Source organism: Centruroides sculpturatus, unplaced genomic scaffold (assembly GCF_000671375.1).
Source record: "Centruroides sculpturatus isolate CEXI.00-Female unplaced genomic scaffold, Cexi_2.0 scaffold1303, whole genome shotgun sequence".
Lineage (NCBI taxonomy): Eukaryota > Metazoa > Arthropoda > Arachnida > Scorpiones > Buthidae > Centruroides > Centruroides sculpturatus.
Genome location: NW_019385530.1, coordinates 56,659 through 73,289, shown reverse-complemented (window position 1 = coordinate 73,289; position 16,631 = coordinate 56,659). Strand labels below are relative to the sequence as shown.

At 31.9% G+C, this 16,631-nt stretch overlaps 1 protein-coding gene across 2 annotated transcripts in view; it reads right to left on the bottom strand.

The window, feature by feature from the left end:
* LOC111639864 (dynein beta chain, ciliary-like) overlaps positions 1-16,631 on the bottom strand; it is a 131,210-nt gene that overhangs the window by 57,927 nt on the left and 56,652 nt on the right. For both annotated transcript variants that reach the window (XM_023385813.1, XM_023385815.1), the window contains exons 21-23: positions 9,117-9,352; positions 3,602-3,724; positions 1,250-1,454 (exon numbers count right to left, since the gene is read on the bottom strand). In XM_023385813.1, coding sequence (XP_023241581.1) covers positions 1,250-1,454; positions 3,602-3,724; positions 9,117-9,352 — 564 coding nt within the window. The remainder of the gene's footprint in view (positions 1-1,249; positions 1,455-3,601; positions 3,725-9,116; positions 9,353-16,631) is intronic.

The following is a 16,631-nucleotide window of genomic DNA, read 5'->3' as shown; positions in this document are numbered from 1 at the left end:
TATTATTAATGGACTTATTCCACTTTCAAAACAACATTCTTGTGATAACATTTTACAGTTAAACTTCTTTTGATTAATTTATGAGGGTATTGTACATTATTGACTTTGTTATTATAAATATAAAGAGGATATCTACATCTCACACAAAGTATGATTAATTAACTCATTTTTTTCCAAAAGTGAACTTATACCACTTTCAAATCTTGCAAATTTGTTAGATGATTCTTTTGTAATTCTAAATGGATAATGATGCTTCTCTTTTTTATTAATATCAATGATCAATATATGATCCAATATTTCTAATTTTTTAAACTATTATGGTTCAGTTGTTGCATCTATAATAATTTGCATGTTCAATGATGACTCCGAATATATTTTTCTTCAATATTTGAAGTTTAAGACTACTTACAAAAATATACAAACATTTTGAGTTATAAATTGGTGAAGGACATGATAGTTGGTGAGAAGATTTATTTTTTAGTGTAATAGTTTAGTTTTTAATGTAAAAGCATCAGATCCTCAAATAAAAGGCCGATGCTTGATTGTTTTTAACTTTGTGAATTTTTACCGATTATTATTCATCTTTTAATGAAGTTTTTCTTCAAACCAATATAACTGTTAATTCTGTGGTTGTGTTAAAGAATTAAAAGATAGACTCAAAAATGTTTATATATTTTTGTAAATAGTCTTAAACTTCAAATATTGACATATAATAATTTGGCTGAACATTAGAGCTTCTTTAAACAATATTAGTGAAGGAGCTTTAAGGCACAACTTTCAAAAGTTGATGCTTCTTTACCTGATTTATTATCATTGTGACATTGCTTCATCCAAAACTTCCTATAATCTGTATAATGTGCACTTTATCCACATGTCTTACTGTCAAATCTGATTCCAGTATTTTTACCAGAACCGTGCTATGCTATGATGCAGAGATGCGGCCACATCAGGCGGCACTGTAATGGGGCGGCATAAGCAGCATTTAAGAGGTGGCATAAGCGGCATTTAAAAAGTGACATTTAAGAGGCGGCATTTCGAAGACTTGCATCATACTGAGAAAATCTACCGCATGGCCCCATTCTTATGCCACAACTTTGAAAAGTTTCCTTTATTTACATGTTTTCACTGAGACTTTATTTTTCAATCTGGTTCCACCAATTCTTTTATACGATTTAAAAAAATTCTGAATAATATAGATATTTAAAAATTTAATCATATAGATAATAAAATTTGTTATATTGAAACATACCTTTTTATTTTCTAAATCTGGTCTCTCTTTACTAACTACTTTTTCTAATAACTGATCTTCTAGTCCATCCTTGGTAACAGTAAAATTTATAAGCGTAGTTTGTGCTTGTATTTCAGGTTTATAATGAGGATTGGCTAATTTTGTTTGTAATATCAAACAAAAATCATCATGAAATTCTATTTCTTTATCTCCTAATTGAATTGCTCTGAAATTACATTAGCAGCTTTAAATAGATTTNTGTAGATACAGAAAACTATTAATTGACTTTCAATATTACAAATAAATTAAATGAAAAAAATTAATTACACAGCAAATAACCATGAATAATCCTTCAGATATCATTTATAAGAATACTTAAAACAAAAAGTTTTTACATTAAAAAAATTTTGTGTATTTAAATATAATAATAAGTAATTTATGAAAATTAAGCATTTATTGAACTTTTCATATGAAATTTAAAAGCTTAAAAATGAATTAACTAAATCTAAATATGATTATAAACTAATTTTATAACAATTAATTTCTTTTTGAAATAAAATATTTTATTAATTTAGCTTCTGTTTGATAATTTGTAATTTCCAGTTGATGGTATCAATTACAAGAAATGATTCACAGTTTCCTAGAAATGAATTATAACAACATATTTTAATTCTAGTTTATGTATAAAATATTGTATTATCTGTCAAATATTCATTAATTTTTCTAAAAATAAGCTTTGATAAAAGTAAAACAATGAGAAGTTTCCTTTGATATACAGGAAAAAAATAATAAGCACATCATTATCATGGAAACCTACAGACATTTTTTGCCTAATAACATTCAAGTGCAAGAAATTCTTATTAACTCTCAGAATTTTGTAGTTAGATAAATTCTTTTAAATGAAATAAAAACAGATTCTTCAGAAAAAAATTTTGGTATATCTGCAAAAACAACTGTTGGAAAATCAGAAAAACTAATAAACTCCAGATTATTTATATGGATGAAGACAAAGATTATTGAATCAGAGCCATAAGCAAGGCCATGAAAATGAGATTTTTGGGGTTTAATCCCCATTTGTTTATTTTTATTTATTTATTATTTAATTTATTTTCTACTTGTTCAGTTCCTTTAATCCCCCCTTAGTCAAACATGATGGAATGGTTCATTCGCGAACAAGGGACACTCCTTCAAAATGGGACTATCTTGGAAAGAAGAGGAAGACCCAGAGGCCGCAGCCGCTGCAGAACTTCCAAGATCGCGGAAATCTTGTAAGCTTCTTTTGTGTTTAATAAACGGTTGTGTTGTTTGTAAACGAAGCATCTATCTCTGACTCAACTGCTTCCACATGTCGTTGATTGTTACCGCTTGGCAGTCCAAACGGAAAGGGAGACGATGACAATATATATCGCCTATTATCGTTCATTGAGTTTTTTTTATTTCTCCCCCCTCAGCCCCCACATTTGTTCATTGCTTCTGTGTTAACGATAGTGTTTTGAAAAATTTGAATATACTGAATACTTTATCCGATTTAGCAAATAAATATAAAAACACTAATTTATGTAAAGACTATTAAAAGATTTATACACTACTGTTTTAGTAACATATATTTTAAACAAACATAATTCCACTATGCTGTCAAACTGGTATCAAAACTTTAATCAAAAACTCATAATAGAAATAGTTTTAACAAAATTTCTAAATTTACAAATCCATCTTTTGTAATAATTTATGAATATCTCAAATTATATTTTACTGAAAAATATATCGAATATTATAGATACACATAATTAATTGTTTACAATTTTTTACTGTTCTTTTTTAAGTAATTTATTTAAACCTGTTGTATTTGTTGTAACATAAAATGTTTCTCTTTTCTATTTATTCCTTTGATATGTTAAATATTTATCCATTATTTTTCTTGAAAAAAGTCTTAATCACCATTAAATTAAAGGACTTTCAAATATTTTTTACATACAAAAACATTATATTACTTTTTAAAAATATATACTATAAATTAATTACTTTACTTAATTAACATAATGAAAATTATTACACCACAATTATAAGAGATTATATTAGTTGAAATTACCAGAATTATAAAGTAATTATAGAGGAAACTCTTAAAAGAATATAAATTAAACAAATAAAGTTTATTTATTGTTTAGCTTTTACATTATTAACAATCAATTTAAAGTTTATATGGCTAATCAGTTTTTTAAAATTATCTTTAATGTTATTCTTTAGAAATTCAATCATTAATAAATTATCAAAGCAATAGCATTATCAAATAATTGTTTTAATAATTAATAAATGAATAACTAATCAAATAATTTTAAAATTTTATATTATTTGATAAATATAAAAAATTCTTACTTTCCTTTTTTAATTGTGTTACGACTTAACAATGGATTCAAAACAGGGTCTAAGTTTTCTCCAATATTTTCAATTAGTACAGTATTTCCAGCTGATAGTGCCTCTTCAATTTTATCTAAATAGCTAATTTTAAAAATTAAACAAATGGAATTATTTTATTAAACTAAAAATACAAAATAAAAATTTAACAAAATTAAAATTATGTAGATACAGAAAACTATTAATTGACTTTCAATATTACAAATAAATTAAATGAAAAAAATTAATTACACAGCAAATAACCATGAATAATCCTTCAGATATCATTTATAAGAATACTTAAAACAAAAAGTTTTTACATTAAAAAAATTTTGTGTATTTAAATATAATAATAAGTAATTTATGAAAATTAAGCATTTATTGAACTTTTCATATGAAATTTAAAAGCTTAAAAATGAATTAACTAAATCTAAATATGATTATAAACTAATTTTATAACAATTAATTTCTTTTTGAAATAAAATATTTTATTAATTTAGCTTCTGTTTGATAATTTGTAATTTCCAGTTGATGGTATCAATTACAAGAAATGATTCACAGTTTCCTAGAAATGAATTATAACAACATATTTTAATTCTAGTTTATGTATAAAATATTGTATTATCTGTCAAATATTCATTAATTTTTCTAAAAATAAGCTTTGATAAAAGTAAAACAATGAGAAGTTTCCTTTGATATACAGGAAAAAAATAATAAGCACATCATTATCATGGAAACCTACAGACATTTTTTGCCTAATAACATTCAAGTGCAAGAAATTCTTATTAACTCTCAGAATTTTGTAGTTAGATAAATTCTTTTAAATGAAATAAAAACAGATTCTTCAGAAAAAAATTTTGGTATATCTGCAAAAACAACTGTTGGAAAATCAGAAAAACTAATAAACTCCAGATTATTTATATGGATGAAGACAAAGATTATTGAATCAGAGCCATAAGCAAGGCCATGAAAATGAGATTTTTGGGGTTTAATCCCCATTTGTTTATTTTTATTTATTTATTATTTAATTTATTTTCTACTTGTTCAGTTCCTTTAATCCCCCCTTAGTCTACTGTATTATATATCTAAATATATATCTATTATGAGCAAGCCAAAGTAAATAGGCACATTTACACTGATGAAGCTAAAAATGAGAAAGGTACTGGGGCTGCAATTATTATTTATGAAAGCCTCATGCAAAGGAACCACAAAGAACACTATAAACTTAGCCAGCATTGTTCCAGCAACCAAGCCAAATTATGGGTGATGAATAAAGTATTCCTAACAATCACCAGAAACCCCAGCAAATACAGTGGTAGCATAAATTTCTACACCAATAGCATGTATGTTCTGGGGTACTTGAAGATGCAAGGAAATCTACAGAGACTGACCACCACTATCCAACTAGCAAGACACCTTAGCAAGAGAAAATGCATAGTTTTTTTTTGGGTTTCTGGGCACACTGGGTACCTTGGTAATGAAAAGGTGGATGTATTAGCAAAGTAGGCAACCTCACTTGACATCAGCCCTATCTTCTCCAGAATCTGTCCCACCTACATTACTAACTACACTCACTTGGTCAATGAATTAGAAACTCCCATGCATATTATGTAAATGTAATTTTGCAGCTTATATGCAAAACACTTGAGTCATGTGAGTTACCACATATTCATAAGTTCCTATTTAAGAATTCTGTTGGTAGTATTGTCATTAAGTTTATGAAAATGGGAAAAGCAAAGGACTTGACAGAGTTTCAAAAAGTGCTGATTGTGGATGCCCATCTCACTGGACCCATGATATCAAGAACTGTAGAGCTGACTGGTTTTTCTAAAGGTGAGATATTCCAAGTCTTCAATCAGTGGAAAAATAACTTGCAGTTGATGTCTAGAAGAAGTAACTGTGGCTCCAAAACAGTTAATCAGGAATGTGACTGATATTGTCTGAGAAGACTAGTGTGAGAAAAAGGGCTTCCTCTGTGCAGCAATTGACAAAAGAATTTAATGAATCCCATCCCGACCCATATCTACCTGAACTATGTGCAGGGAACTGAAAAGAATCAGTATGAACAGTCATAGACCTATATGAAAACCACTGATTTCTGCAAAGAATCAGAAAGTATGTCTACAGTGGTGCCGAGAGTGCTGTGATTGGACATCTGAGGACTGGAAAAAGTAATGTGGTTAGATGAATCATGGTACACCTTATTCTGTACTGATGGTAGACAGAAGGTTTGGAGGGAGCCCATGAAGCAATGGACCATGCTTGCCTCCGCTAGCTGTTTGATCGCCCGTGTGCAATACCGATTACGCCGCCCCCAGTTTAACTACGACTACCTACGTTGAGCTTGCCAGAAAGGCTCTTTAGAATTGTCTCATAAAGGTGTGAAAAAAGAAAAGAAATACTTAAAAGAAAAACTATTTATTATTACTAAGTTATTTTTGTTTACTTAAGTGTAAAACCATATAAATATTTATCTACAGAAATTGAACTCTTCTTGCTTTATGTTTGCGAAATCTGCTATAAATTTTCTTGTATCCAAGCTGTCTAAGATTTCATGTTCAATTGAAACTATAGCAAAATTACTTAGTCTTTGCTGGTGCATTGTTGATCTTAAATAGTTTTTATAATTTTTAACTTTGAAAAGGACCTTTCACCAAATGCAACTGAAACCGGCAATATAAGTTAGTGCTATTCCTGTGTTCGGAAATGTTGAAATTAAATCATTAGTAAAAAGTTATTGTAATAGGGTTTGTAGATCATTAGAATTGTTTTTCTGGAAAATGCAACTTGAAAGTATTGATTTCATTAAACAAATCAATACCGTCAATGTCTGTTTCACTACTTGAATCGTCTTTAAGCTTCAGATATAAATCCTAACCAAGTTAAAATATCATTAATTATACTTAGACCCATGTCAGAAGAATTATTAACAAAATAATTGCAATTTGATATGCGATAGAACTGTTCGAATGCATACAAGTACAAATTGAGAAGGAAGCTCTGTGGGGATTGCCTATTTTTGCCAGTCCTGTCAACTTCTGTCATAGAGCACGACTATGAGTACTTGGCTTTCGGGCGCCGCTGGATGGTTCAACCTGCCGACAGACGTTTTGCATTGCATCTTAATTCTGATAAATGCCAATAGAGGCGCTGTTAACGCTATAATATAAATAAGAATATAGTAATTGCGCGCCGGTCAGATTTTTTCTCCATGCGAAGACATTTCTTATGCTATAAGTAGGGTGGGTATTATGACAATGACTTTGAATATTACATGACCAATTGCTCGATTTGCCGCCCCTCTGAACGTGCCGCCCGTGTGCGGTGCACGCCTTGCACACCCGCTTACGGCAGGCGTGCTTGCCCACCAGAACCTTGAGTCATTAACATGACTCAAGGTTCTGGTGGGGATGTTATGATATGAGGCATGTTCTGTTGAGACGAAACTGTCTGCTGATATTTCTGGAAGAATTGGATGACTTCCATTGAGTACCCGAACATTGTTGCCAATCATGTTCACCTGCAATGTTGCATTTTTTTCCTGCATGTGACAGCTCTTTCTTTGATGACAATGCTACTGTTCATCATGCAAGAATTGTTCAGCAGTGGTTCAGTAAGCATGAAGATGACTTTCCCCACCCACACTGACCTCCACAGAGCCCAGATCTTAACCCCATTGAGAACAACAGATACTCCAGATTGCTTCCATCAAATCTGTGCAAACTAAAGGAAAGTCTAGTGAATTCCTGGTGTGCATTGGACTTAGAAGCACTTCAGCACCTTGTAGAATCCATGCCAAATTGAGTAAATAATGTAATTTGAGCTAAAGGTGGTCCAATAAAATATTAAACTGCTGTTTCTAATTCATTGGCCAGTGAATGTACATCAATGACAAAATACTTGCTAAAATACTTGCTAACTGGCAAAGTGAATAGACTGACTCCAACACTGGTAGACTCACTTATCAATTTCTTCCTTCAATTCACCAACAGCAGAAAATGGACTACTTCACCCTTGGTTTCGAGCTCACCCAAAGCATGACTGGGCTTGCATTGGGTGAGCTCTTTTCCACTGTTTCAAAAAAAGGACAAATAACAAATGTGACTGTTTCAGGAATACAATGGGAGATGCAATCCATATCCTCTTCCACTGTCCCAGACATGATAATTCACGGGAGGAACTGCTCCATTATTGCCTCAGGCAGGGATACAAGTGGCCTCCCAACCTGGATGAATTCTGTAAGAATAAGGAACTACCAAACAAGTTAAGCAATCTCATCTACTTCTGTATAGTCTTCTCTATCCCTCCCAGTTCTGGTGTGACTGTTTCTGCTTCTTGTTCCACCACCCCTTGACTTCAAGAAGTAAACTTGGGTTCAGGGAACAGAAGATGCAAGACATCTGGAAGTGTTGAATGTTGAATTCAGTTGAGCCATCACTCAACTGAAATCAACATCAATAACAAGAAGTTCTTCAAACAGCCAAAATTGTAAATAACTATGTAAAAACAGTTATTTACATAATGTATTTGCATTATGTAAATAACTGTAAATGCATTTTTAACTACTAACAATTGCAAAGCAGGGCAATCAGAAGATCCTTTCCCTTCTCCTCAACTACTCTCATTATCTATCCATCCCTAATCCTACAAATCACTTTTACTAACTCTCCTCTCCTTCTCTACCCAAACTGTTACCCTCTTAACCTTTTCACAGAAACCTATCTATCTATCTATCTCTATTTTGACAGCCAAAGCTCTTTAATAAAAATAAATAAAATAAAAAATAAAATATATCTATAGTATAAAAATTAATAAAATACATTAAATGGTCCAGATTTAACAAAAAAAAAATAAGACAAAATACCAAAAATCAATAAATTTCAGAAAACAATTTTTATTAGCCAATTGATACTATATAACTTGGCACTTCAGTTGATCAAGTCAATTTTGTAAGACACTGTGTGTCTACTTCATTTGGTACCACTAAATTTTAGATATTTATCAGTAAGTAAAACTGTTGACAAAGCATATAAAAATTGTCTACAGGAATAAAATTAGTTTGTGAATTAATTTTTAACAAGACTGTTTTATCATATTTTCAGTTTCAAGTGTGACAGGTATAACTTATATTAAAATAAGAATGTAAAAGTCTTTCATTCTCCTAAAAAAAAAGGTTTTTTTCTGGCTGTATTAAAATGGTGTCAAATAAAACAGTCATTACTTTCTTTAACAATATAAAAGATGAGCACAATTGAGCAATGTCAAATTTATACCTTCTAATTTTGTAAAGGTTTATTGATTAAATATTGTAAGTTTTAGCTGCTTGAATTTGTTCATTTTACTTATAAATTATATCATTGTTAATAATGCTTGCAGATTCTTCATAAGTCCCGAGTTATCTTGTCTATAATTGGTGTGGACATGGATGTTGTAAAATGATTCAGAATAATTTTGCAAGTTATAGCTTGCATGCAAGAGGTAGACACTATATGTTTACCTTTTTTCCTCCAGTCTCAATATTTTTAACTTAGTTCCATATTCATTTTTAATCCAATTAATTCCTTGTAACTGAGGGTCAATCATCAAAGGCCAACGTTTGGTATTTTTTAAAATAGTGGCATTTTCTGTGGACATTCTATCCTGAGGAAGACCTTGATTATTCCATTGTGCAATTGTAACATCATCTATTAGCAATGCCAACGGATCTAAATTTTCTGATACTGGTATTGGTTTCTGAAATTTAAATAAAATATTTCATTAATAATGTAAAATATTTTATTATATCTTTATAAAATGTAAGTTAGAAACAAATAATAAGTAACAGTCATCTTTTTAAGAATTCATAAAGTTTATAAAAACATTCTTTATTTTCTTTAACCAAAATAAAATAATGTTCTAAACAACAAGAGATCACCTCTGCAAATAAAGCTCCGCACATAAAACAACAGCGAATACAACATACATACAAAAATAAAAGTAAGCAAAAAGCATGATATAAATAAACAAATATAAATNAGATTTCTTACTTTGTACAATATTTTAATATTATTTCGGTCAATAATACATTTTGTTATATTGCTGTGTTGCAGTATTTGCGTGGCATCTTTGGATGAAAAAATCTTCCAGTTGTCTTTTATACTAGATATGTGGATGACATATTAATTTTGTACGACTCATATGACACAACAGCCGAAAACATCAAGATTTATGCAAATAGTTTAAATAATAACATTAAATTTACCTATGAAGAAGAAAGAATCTATGAAATTATAATTACTTAGATGTCACAATTACAAGACAAAATGAAACATTGCTGTTTCGTAAGTACGAAAAAATATGTAATCATAAATCATATTGTCCTTTAGGAATAAAACGAAATGTATTTTTGATGAAATTAACTCCTTAATAATTGTATCGTAATTCAGCTTATATGCTATATATGCTTCAATAGATAAAACTGCCAAAGCTGAAAGTCTTTCCTCACCCATTGTATTTCTTAAATAATTTTTTATTAGTTTTAATATTGAAAAGCTCCTTTCGGCGCAGGCAGTACTTACCGGTATTGTTAACAAAATTCGAACGGCAATGTAAATATTTGAGTAAATTTCTTTCGAGTTATTTTCTGTTATGTATTGGAGCGGCTGTTTCACATCTTTAATGAAGTTGGGTAAATTTGGGATCATCATTTGTAATTCTTCGTATAATTCGTAAGGTTGTAAGTCACTGCTCTCACTCGCTCGCGGGACTGAATGTAAATCTTGACAGTTTTTTAATATTTGCTCTTTTGAAATATTTTTAACTCGCTTAGATCATAGAGAAAACCAAAATTTTCAAAACGTTGATTTAAAGACATAAAACCCGAATCCATATTGCTTATTATAGAATCAATCGTGGTGTTAAAAAAATCTGTTTCATGCCCGCTTTTGGGAGACTGTATAGGTTGATCGCTGCCTTCATCATCGAACATCCTTTTCTTTTTGGTTACCCTTTCGTTTTTAAAGTTTTCTGGCAGTTCATAACTGCTATTCTCAATAAATTGACGAGCGTCAGACAAGCATTTTTCGAATCCAGTTTGTCGATATTCTTTGATCCGGTCATAAAATGTGCGCAAATGTTCAAGAGCATTGCTTAAATGGACTTGTAAAGATTGCCATAATTTGCTTACGATATTAACACGCGATAATATCTCATACTATACATGTAATGATATGATAAATTCTAAACTGAGCGTTTCGTTTAAAACCGAATCACAATCACTGAGTGTGTCTGATTGTTCCGTTTGATTTTTTAAGCTTTCGATGCATTCAACATCAAATTGGAATAATACGGCCTTCGCTGCCTCGATTCTGTTTTCTCACCTTGTGTCTGATAAAGGCTTCAAAGTAAGCTTTAATTTGCTTTTGATTAATTCCCAGCGTTTGCTGGAACTTGAAAATAGGAAATAAATTTTCTGAATAAAACCAAAAAATGTTTTTGCTGCCACAGAAAAATTAGCTGCGTCTACCAACAGCAGATTCTAGCTACGAAAATCTCAAAGTTTAAAAGATGACCTGGGATTAATATTTAATATTCGATTTTTAACTCCATTATTTATGAGATAGTTTACTGCGCGAACGCTACAAAGCGCGAGGCCCCTCGGATAGCGAGGCCGTATGCGGTGGCCCACGTCGCCCACGCCTTACGCCGCCTCTGCGTGTCGGGCTGTGATTGGCAAGGACTCGTAAGAAATCGATTCATAAAGGACGGAACGTATCTACCGTCTTATAGGGGGGTCGAATGTATAACAAAATGTATTATTGACCGAAATAATATTAAAATATTGTACAAAGTAAGAAATCTTGTAAAAAGACGTGTTATAGAACATTATTGTATCAAAGGATATGTAAATTGTATTAATTTAAATACCGGCGCGTGTGTTGATGCATGCTGGGTTAGCTTGATAGAGTATAAAAGTACTGTACAGTATTGGCAATGTAAAACTATAATGTCCGGACCCCACCAGTGGCCGAGCGGTCTTAGCACTCTGAACACTGGGAAGTTCGGTCGCGAGTTCGCGCCGCGATCGGACATGCTGGCTGCTTGGAGTTTTCCGGGTTTTCTCTTTTCCAATAACGACTGAATAGGAGGCCAGTTCCCCATAAAAGTCCTCTCGGAAGGCATTCTTTCCCGCGCGCGCGTTTAGGCCGTTCGGAGTTCTGGCTCATCGGTCGCATAGCGATCATTAACGTCTTTCGGAGAAAGAGCCTACATTGAGCTATACTCTCCGTATAAACTGAGAAGAAGAAGGTCTGTAATGTCCACTGATAAGCGAAATATATATGGAAGAAAAAAGGAAACATTTTTTGGAATTTATTAGTTTTAATATTTACAATAACCGATCCCATTGTTTTATTATTTATTTGCTTTTAATAACTCCAATAACATTAATGATGTGATCTTGCAAGTTGTCTTAAAAAATTAGTCTTATCTTCCTTAACTTCAAAAGATGATATATGAGGTAATTAAATTCATATTTTTGTCTTTTTATCTGATGTTTCCTTTCATCTGTAGGCAGGAGTGAAAAGCAACAGTAACATAAGTCATGTTTGTTTCTGTTTCATAACTAGAAGGACAAAAGGAAATGATTTTTCTTTGCAAAAATTGTTCATTAGATAATTAAGCTTTATATTATGCCCATTACAGAACTTATACAGAAAGAAAACAAGCTTTAAGAAAAAACTGCTTAAGTTGCTTAGGTAATCTGAAAAACTGATCAAACAAATACAAATTACACAGCTTTTAAAAAATACTTAAGCCACTGAAGTCATCAGGAAAACTAATCATGTTTTTGAAGTATGACAAAGAACTAATAATATAATGGGACAGAGAGTATCTTAGCAACAACTTCATAAGTGAAGTAAGATTCCTCATACGTATCTGAAAATCTCATAGTCTATGGTGTCTTGTAGAAAAGCACAACATATCCATCAACTTCAACTTTAGTAACATATAGTCTGCCGGAGTCCCTTTTTCCCATATATCTTTTCTATAAAGAAGTCATCAAGTTTAAGAGAAATGTCTTCCCTAAGATAAATAAAGACTAATAAGAAAATATACCATTAGAACAATTTAGCTATTTCAGAGCTAGAGAGTTCTTCAAATTTTAAACCACTGGTATTGAAAAAGGTTGCAAGAGATAAATAGAAACAGCTATTTTTGTTGCATTTTTCTTTGCCCACAAATTCAAAATCATTATATCACAAAATAGGAGATCAATGATTATAAAAAAACAGCATTGAAAATATGAGCAATTTCAATAAAAATTTAATGAAATGATACTAAGAATCAAAATTCTAACACAACTTTTTAATGAAATGAGTCTTATAATATGACATATGCTAACAGTTTGTTAAACATTGAAAGCATATAGCCAATTACCAGAACATGCAAACACTCATTTCTAGAACAATGCTGCCAGCCTACAAAACAATGCTCATACTTTGAAAAAAATAATGTCCAAAGAGATAGCATTGAGAAATTTCTGATGTGTTGGTTAGTTTCTTTGTTAGATACATATAAACTGTTCTTTAAGTTTTGTTTCTATTTATCCCAAATTATAGTACTATAATAAAATTGTAAGAAAATATTAATAGTAAATAATTGTGCACCATTAATAAATAAATAATTGAAGGATAGAAAATAAATATAAGGAATATACCCAAAACAATTAAGCAATGTAAATTTTAACGTGATAACTATAATGCAGTAGAGCATTGTTTATCCCAGTGGTTCCCAACCTTTTTTCATTAGCGTACCCCGTGTCATGTCATATCTCTAGATTGTACCCCTCATTTAAGAAATTTAGTGAGTGCTCGTATTGTTAATTTTACATNTAATTTTACGAATGATGTATTATTAATAAAATATGAAAATAAAATGGTTATTTTTATTAATTAAACTAATAATGTTGTTTATGTTTTTTCGAATTTTTAAATTCCCAGATAAAGTTTTTTTCTCTCTCTCTGTTTCTCTGTTTATGATGAATGAATGCAAACTGCCGTAAACTTTCTCTCAACGGAACGGAATTTAAAGGGGACAACTTTTTTTAACGTACAATTTTTGTGGATCGATATAAAAAAGTTTGTAACTTCGTAACAATTGACTTCTCACTCTTTATTTTGGACGTGGCAGATGAAATTGTGACCGGAGGGTCGGTATCACATCGGGATGCCACGTCAGGACTGATATCAATGTGCCTTAAGAGATCTAGAAATAGCATTACCGTTAGACGTTGGTTTCACGCGCGAGCGGTCGCGCTTATAGGCGTTCGGATTCGGGATATAAGAAGTCCGAGAGACAGCGCGTCCGAAAGAAGTGCACTCGACTACAGATTTAACGTAAACAAATACCGTTTTATTTACATGGGTTATATATATATATATATATATATATTTACAGCTATAGTAGGTTAGTCAGGAATTTCAATATAGACTTTTTAGGACTATCGCAGCTTATCCCTAACCGCGCGCGAGAGAGGGAGTTTACATTCGGTCGCGTGCTGGTAAATACTTTGAGTATTTAAGTAGCCGAGGAGGTCGATTCCTCGCTTATTGGAGAGGTCGATATCGAGGATACTCGGCGAATAGGTAGTTCGGAGGACGTCTGGTGGTAGAATGTCAGATATGTTAGACGTGAAGAAGATCGATGTGGATCAATTGATGACGGGTAGGTAGGATGAAAGTTCAGATAGTTGGATGTTTGGTCCAAGGCATTCGATCTAGGCAACGGCCGGAAGGATGGGCGATGTATCGTAGTTTTGGGAGAAAAAAGATGAGTGACGAACTCTGGAGACGGCGAGCTGCCTCGTCGTCATCGATTTTTCTCTTTTATTTAGGGGCGCTCTTCTTTTCTTCTCACGCCCATCTTTGGTAATGCTAAGTTCTACGTCCTATAGACGAATTTTGGTCGTTAGGTTTCTGGTGACACATTCGGAAGGAAGATGTGTCACCTTAGAAAAAAGTGAGTCCGGGGAAAGATACAATCACATCTTTCAATTTTTATTAAGCGTTGGAAAAAAATATAATTTTTTTCATATTATATGTAAAATTTAGAGGTTGAACAACAAAAAAACTTTTGAAAAAAAATGTTTTTTTGTTGTCGAATGAAATTTCTCATCTAGTCCGGGCTCACAAAATGCACTGCGTTTGAAATCTCGACCTTTCTTAACGGACATAATACAGTACATTCTCATCGAGTCGACTTTCTTGTTTGGAGTTTGAAGTGGCAGTCCGATCGATTTCAAATCTCAGTACTTGTATTACCTGTTGAGTTCTAAAAATCGATTTGACCGCGCAGTTTTATTATGAAGTAGTAAAATTTCTACGTTGTCTAACTTCCTNGTTGCAAGGAACATATTTTACCTAATAATTTTTTAATACTATTAGTTTTTGATACATAATATATTATTTTTTCTGCCATAATAACTAACTTTTTTCTGTACCCCTAAACAACCTTTCGCGTACCCCTAGGGGTACGCGTACCACAGGTTGGGAATCACTGGTTTATCCGAATCAATTGGGGACTGGGGTGTTTCGGATAACTTATTTTTTGGATAACCGATTATGTACGAAAAAATAGTTTAACGTATCTGAGGTTGAAATTTTTCTCCATTGCGTGTCACTTTGCGTTGAATTTTTGTCAATGTTAAATCTAACGTAAATTTTTTAAAATAATAATTGTGGCTATTGCATCATTAAAAATTATTTCTTTATTTTGTACAAACAAAATATATTGAAAAATAAAAAACAAAAAAATAATATTTTGGAAGTTAATCTAACATTAAAAACGTTTGAATACAGAAACATGTTACATACCTTACATAACGTAGGCCTACAGTTTAAGAAAAAACGTCCAAAATTGTCTTTTGCTTCACAGCTGAGAGTCGCTTTTTTGCCACTAAATCATGTCTTAAAGACAGCAATTGGATAGCATCACATTCTTCTTGCTGTTCTAACCACTTCAGAGCCATCTCAAGGCAATGAAAAGCTTCCTCACTGGATGGTCCTTTTTCAGCACGGTCAGCGTTGTTAGGCTCTTCCTCATCATCGCAGGGGTCTTGGTCATCGATAACATTGGCAATGATTTCATCGTCCAACAATATTTGATAGCCAGGGTCAGTGACATCACAATTAAGCCAGTCTTGAATGTTTTCTTTATCACATTTCTTCAAATCCAGAGCAATCTTTAATGAGGCCAAACAGCTGTGATTCAAATTTGCTCCTTGTTGGCTCTTTAGGTGCAGTGATAGGCTCATCTGATGGTAGGAGCTTATTCCAAGCTGTTGCTAGTGTACTGTCCTTGACAGTAGCCCAAGCTTCTGCTGCCATGTACATAGCATCCTTTAAGTTAATCTCAGTGTGAACACGCTGAATTGTTTTTTCACATTCTTCCCCGATTATTACCATATGCAGCAATGCCTTCCTGTAATATCGTTCGAAGCTTTCAATGACCCCTTGGTCCATCGGTTGGAGGATTGAAGTAACGTTGGGAGGTAAATAAACAACTTTAAACTTTCCGTTTTCTCTTTCCAGTGAAATGTTTGAGAGATGACTTGGGGCTAGGGTTTCTCATTTCCTGGGAAATTTGCCTCCAGCGGGATTACGGGACAAATAATTTCTTTTCCCGGGATCCCGGGAAATTCCGGGATGAGATAGTAAAATAGAATTTTATATGAATAAAAACGATCATACAGGAATATCATAAATTCGAATAATTTAATTTATTTTCTAGTAAGTAACTAAAAGTGTAGGGCCAATCTCATCCATACGGACAGGTTAGGCTCAATTAATTTATGTTCTCCTATATTATAAGATGAAAGTAAAATAAAGCATTTCATTGGGAATTTTAATGATTACGAAAAAAATACTAATTTATTTCTAAAGATGAAATAAAAAATAAAGTGCAATAAGTGATATTTACTTTCATCAAGTCTCCGCTGTTCGATGATGCGCAAACACAATACATAGATATTACA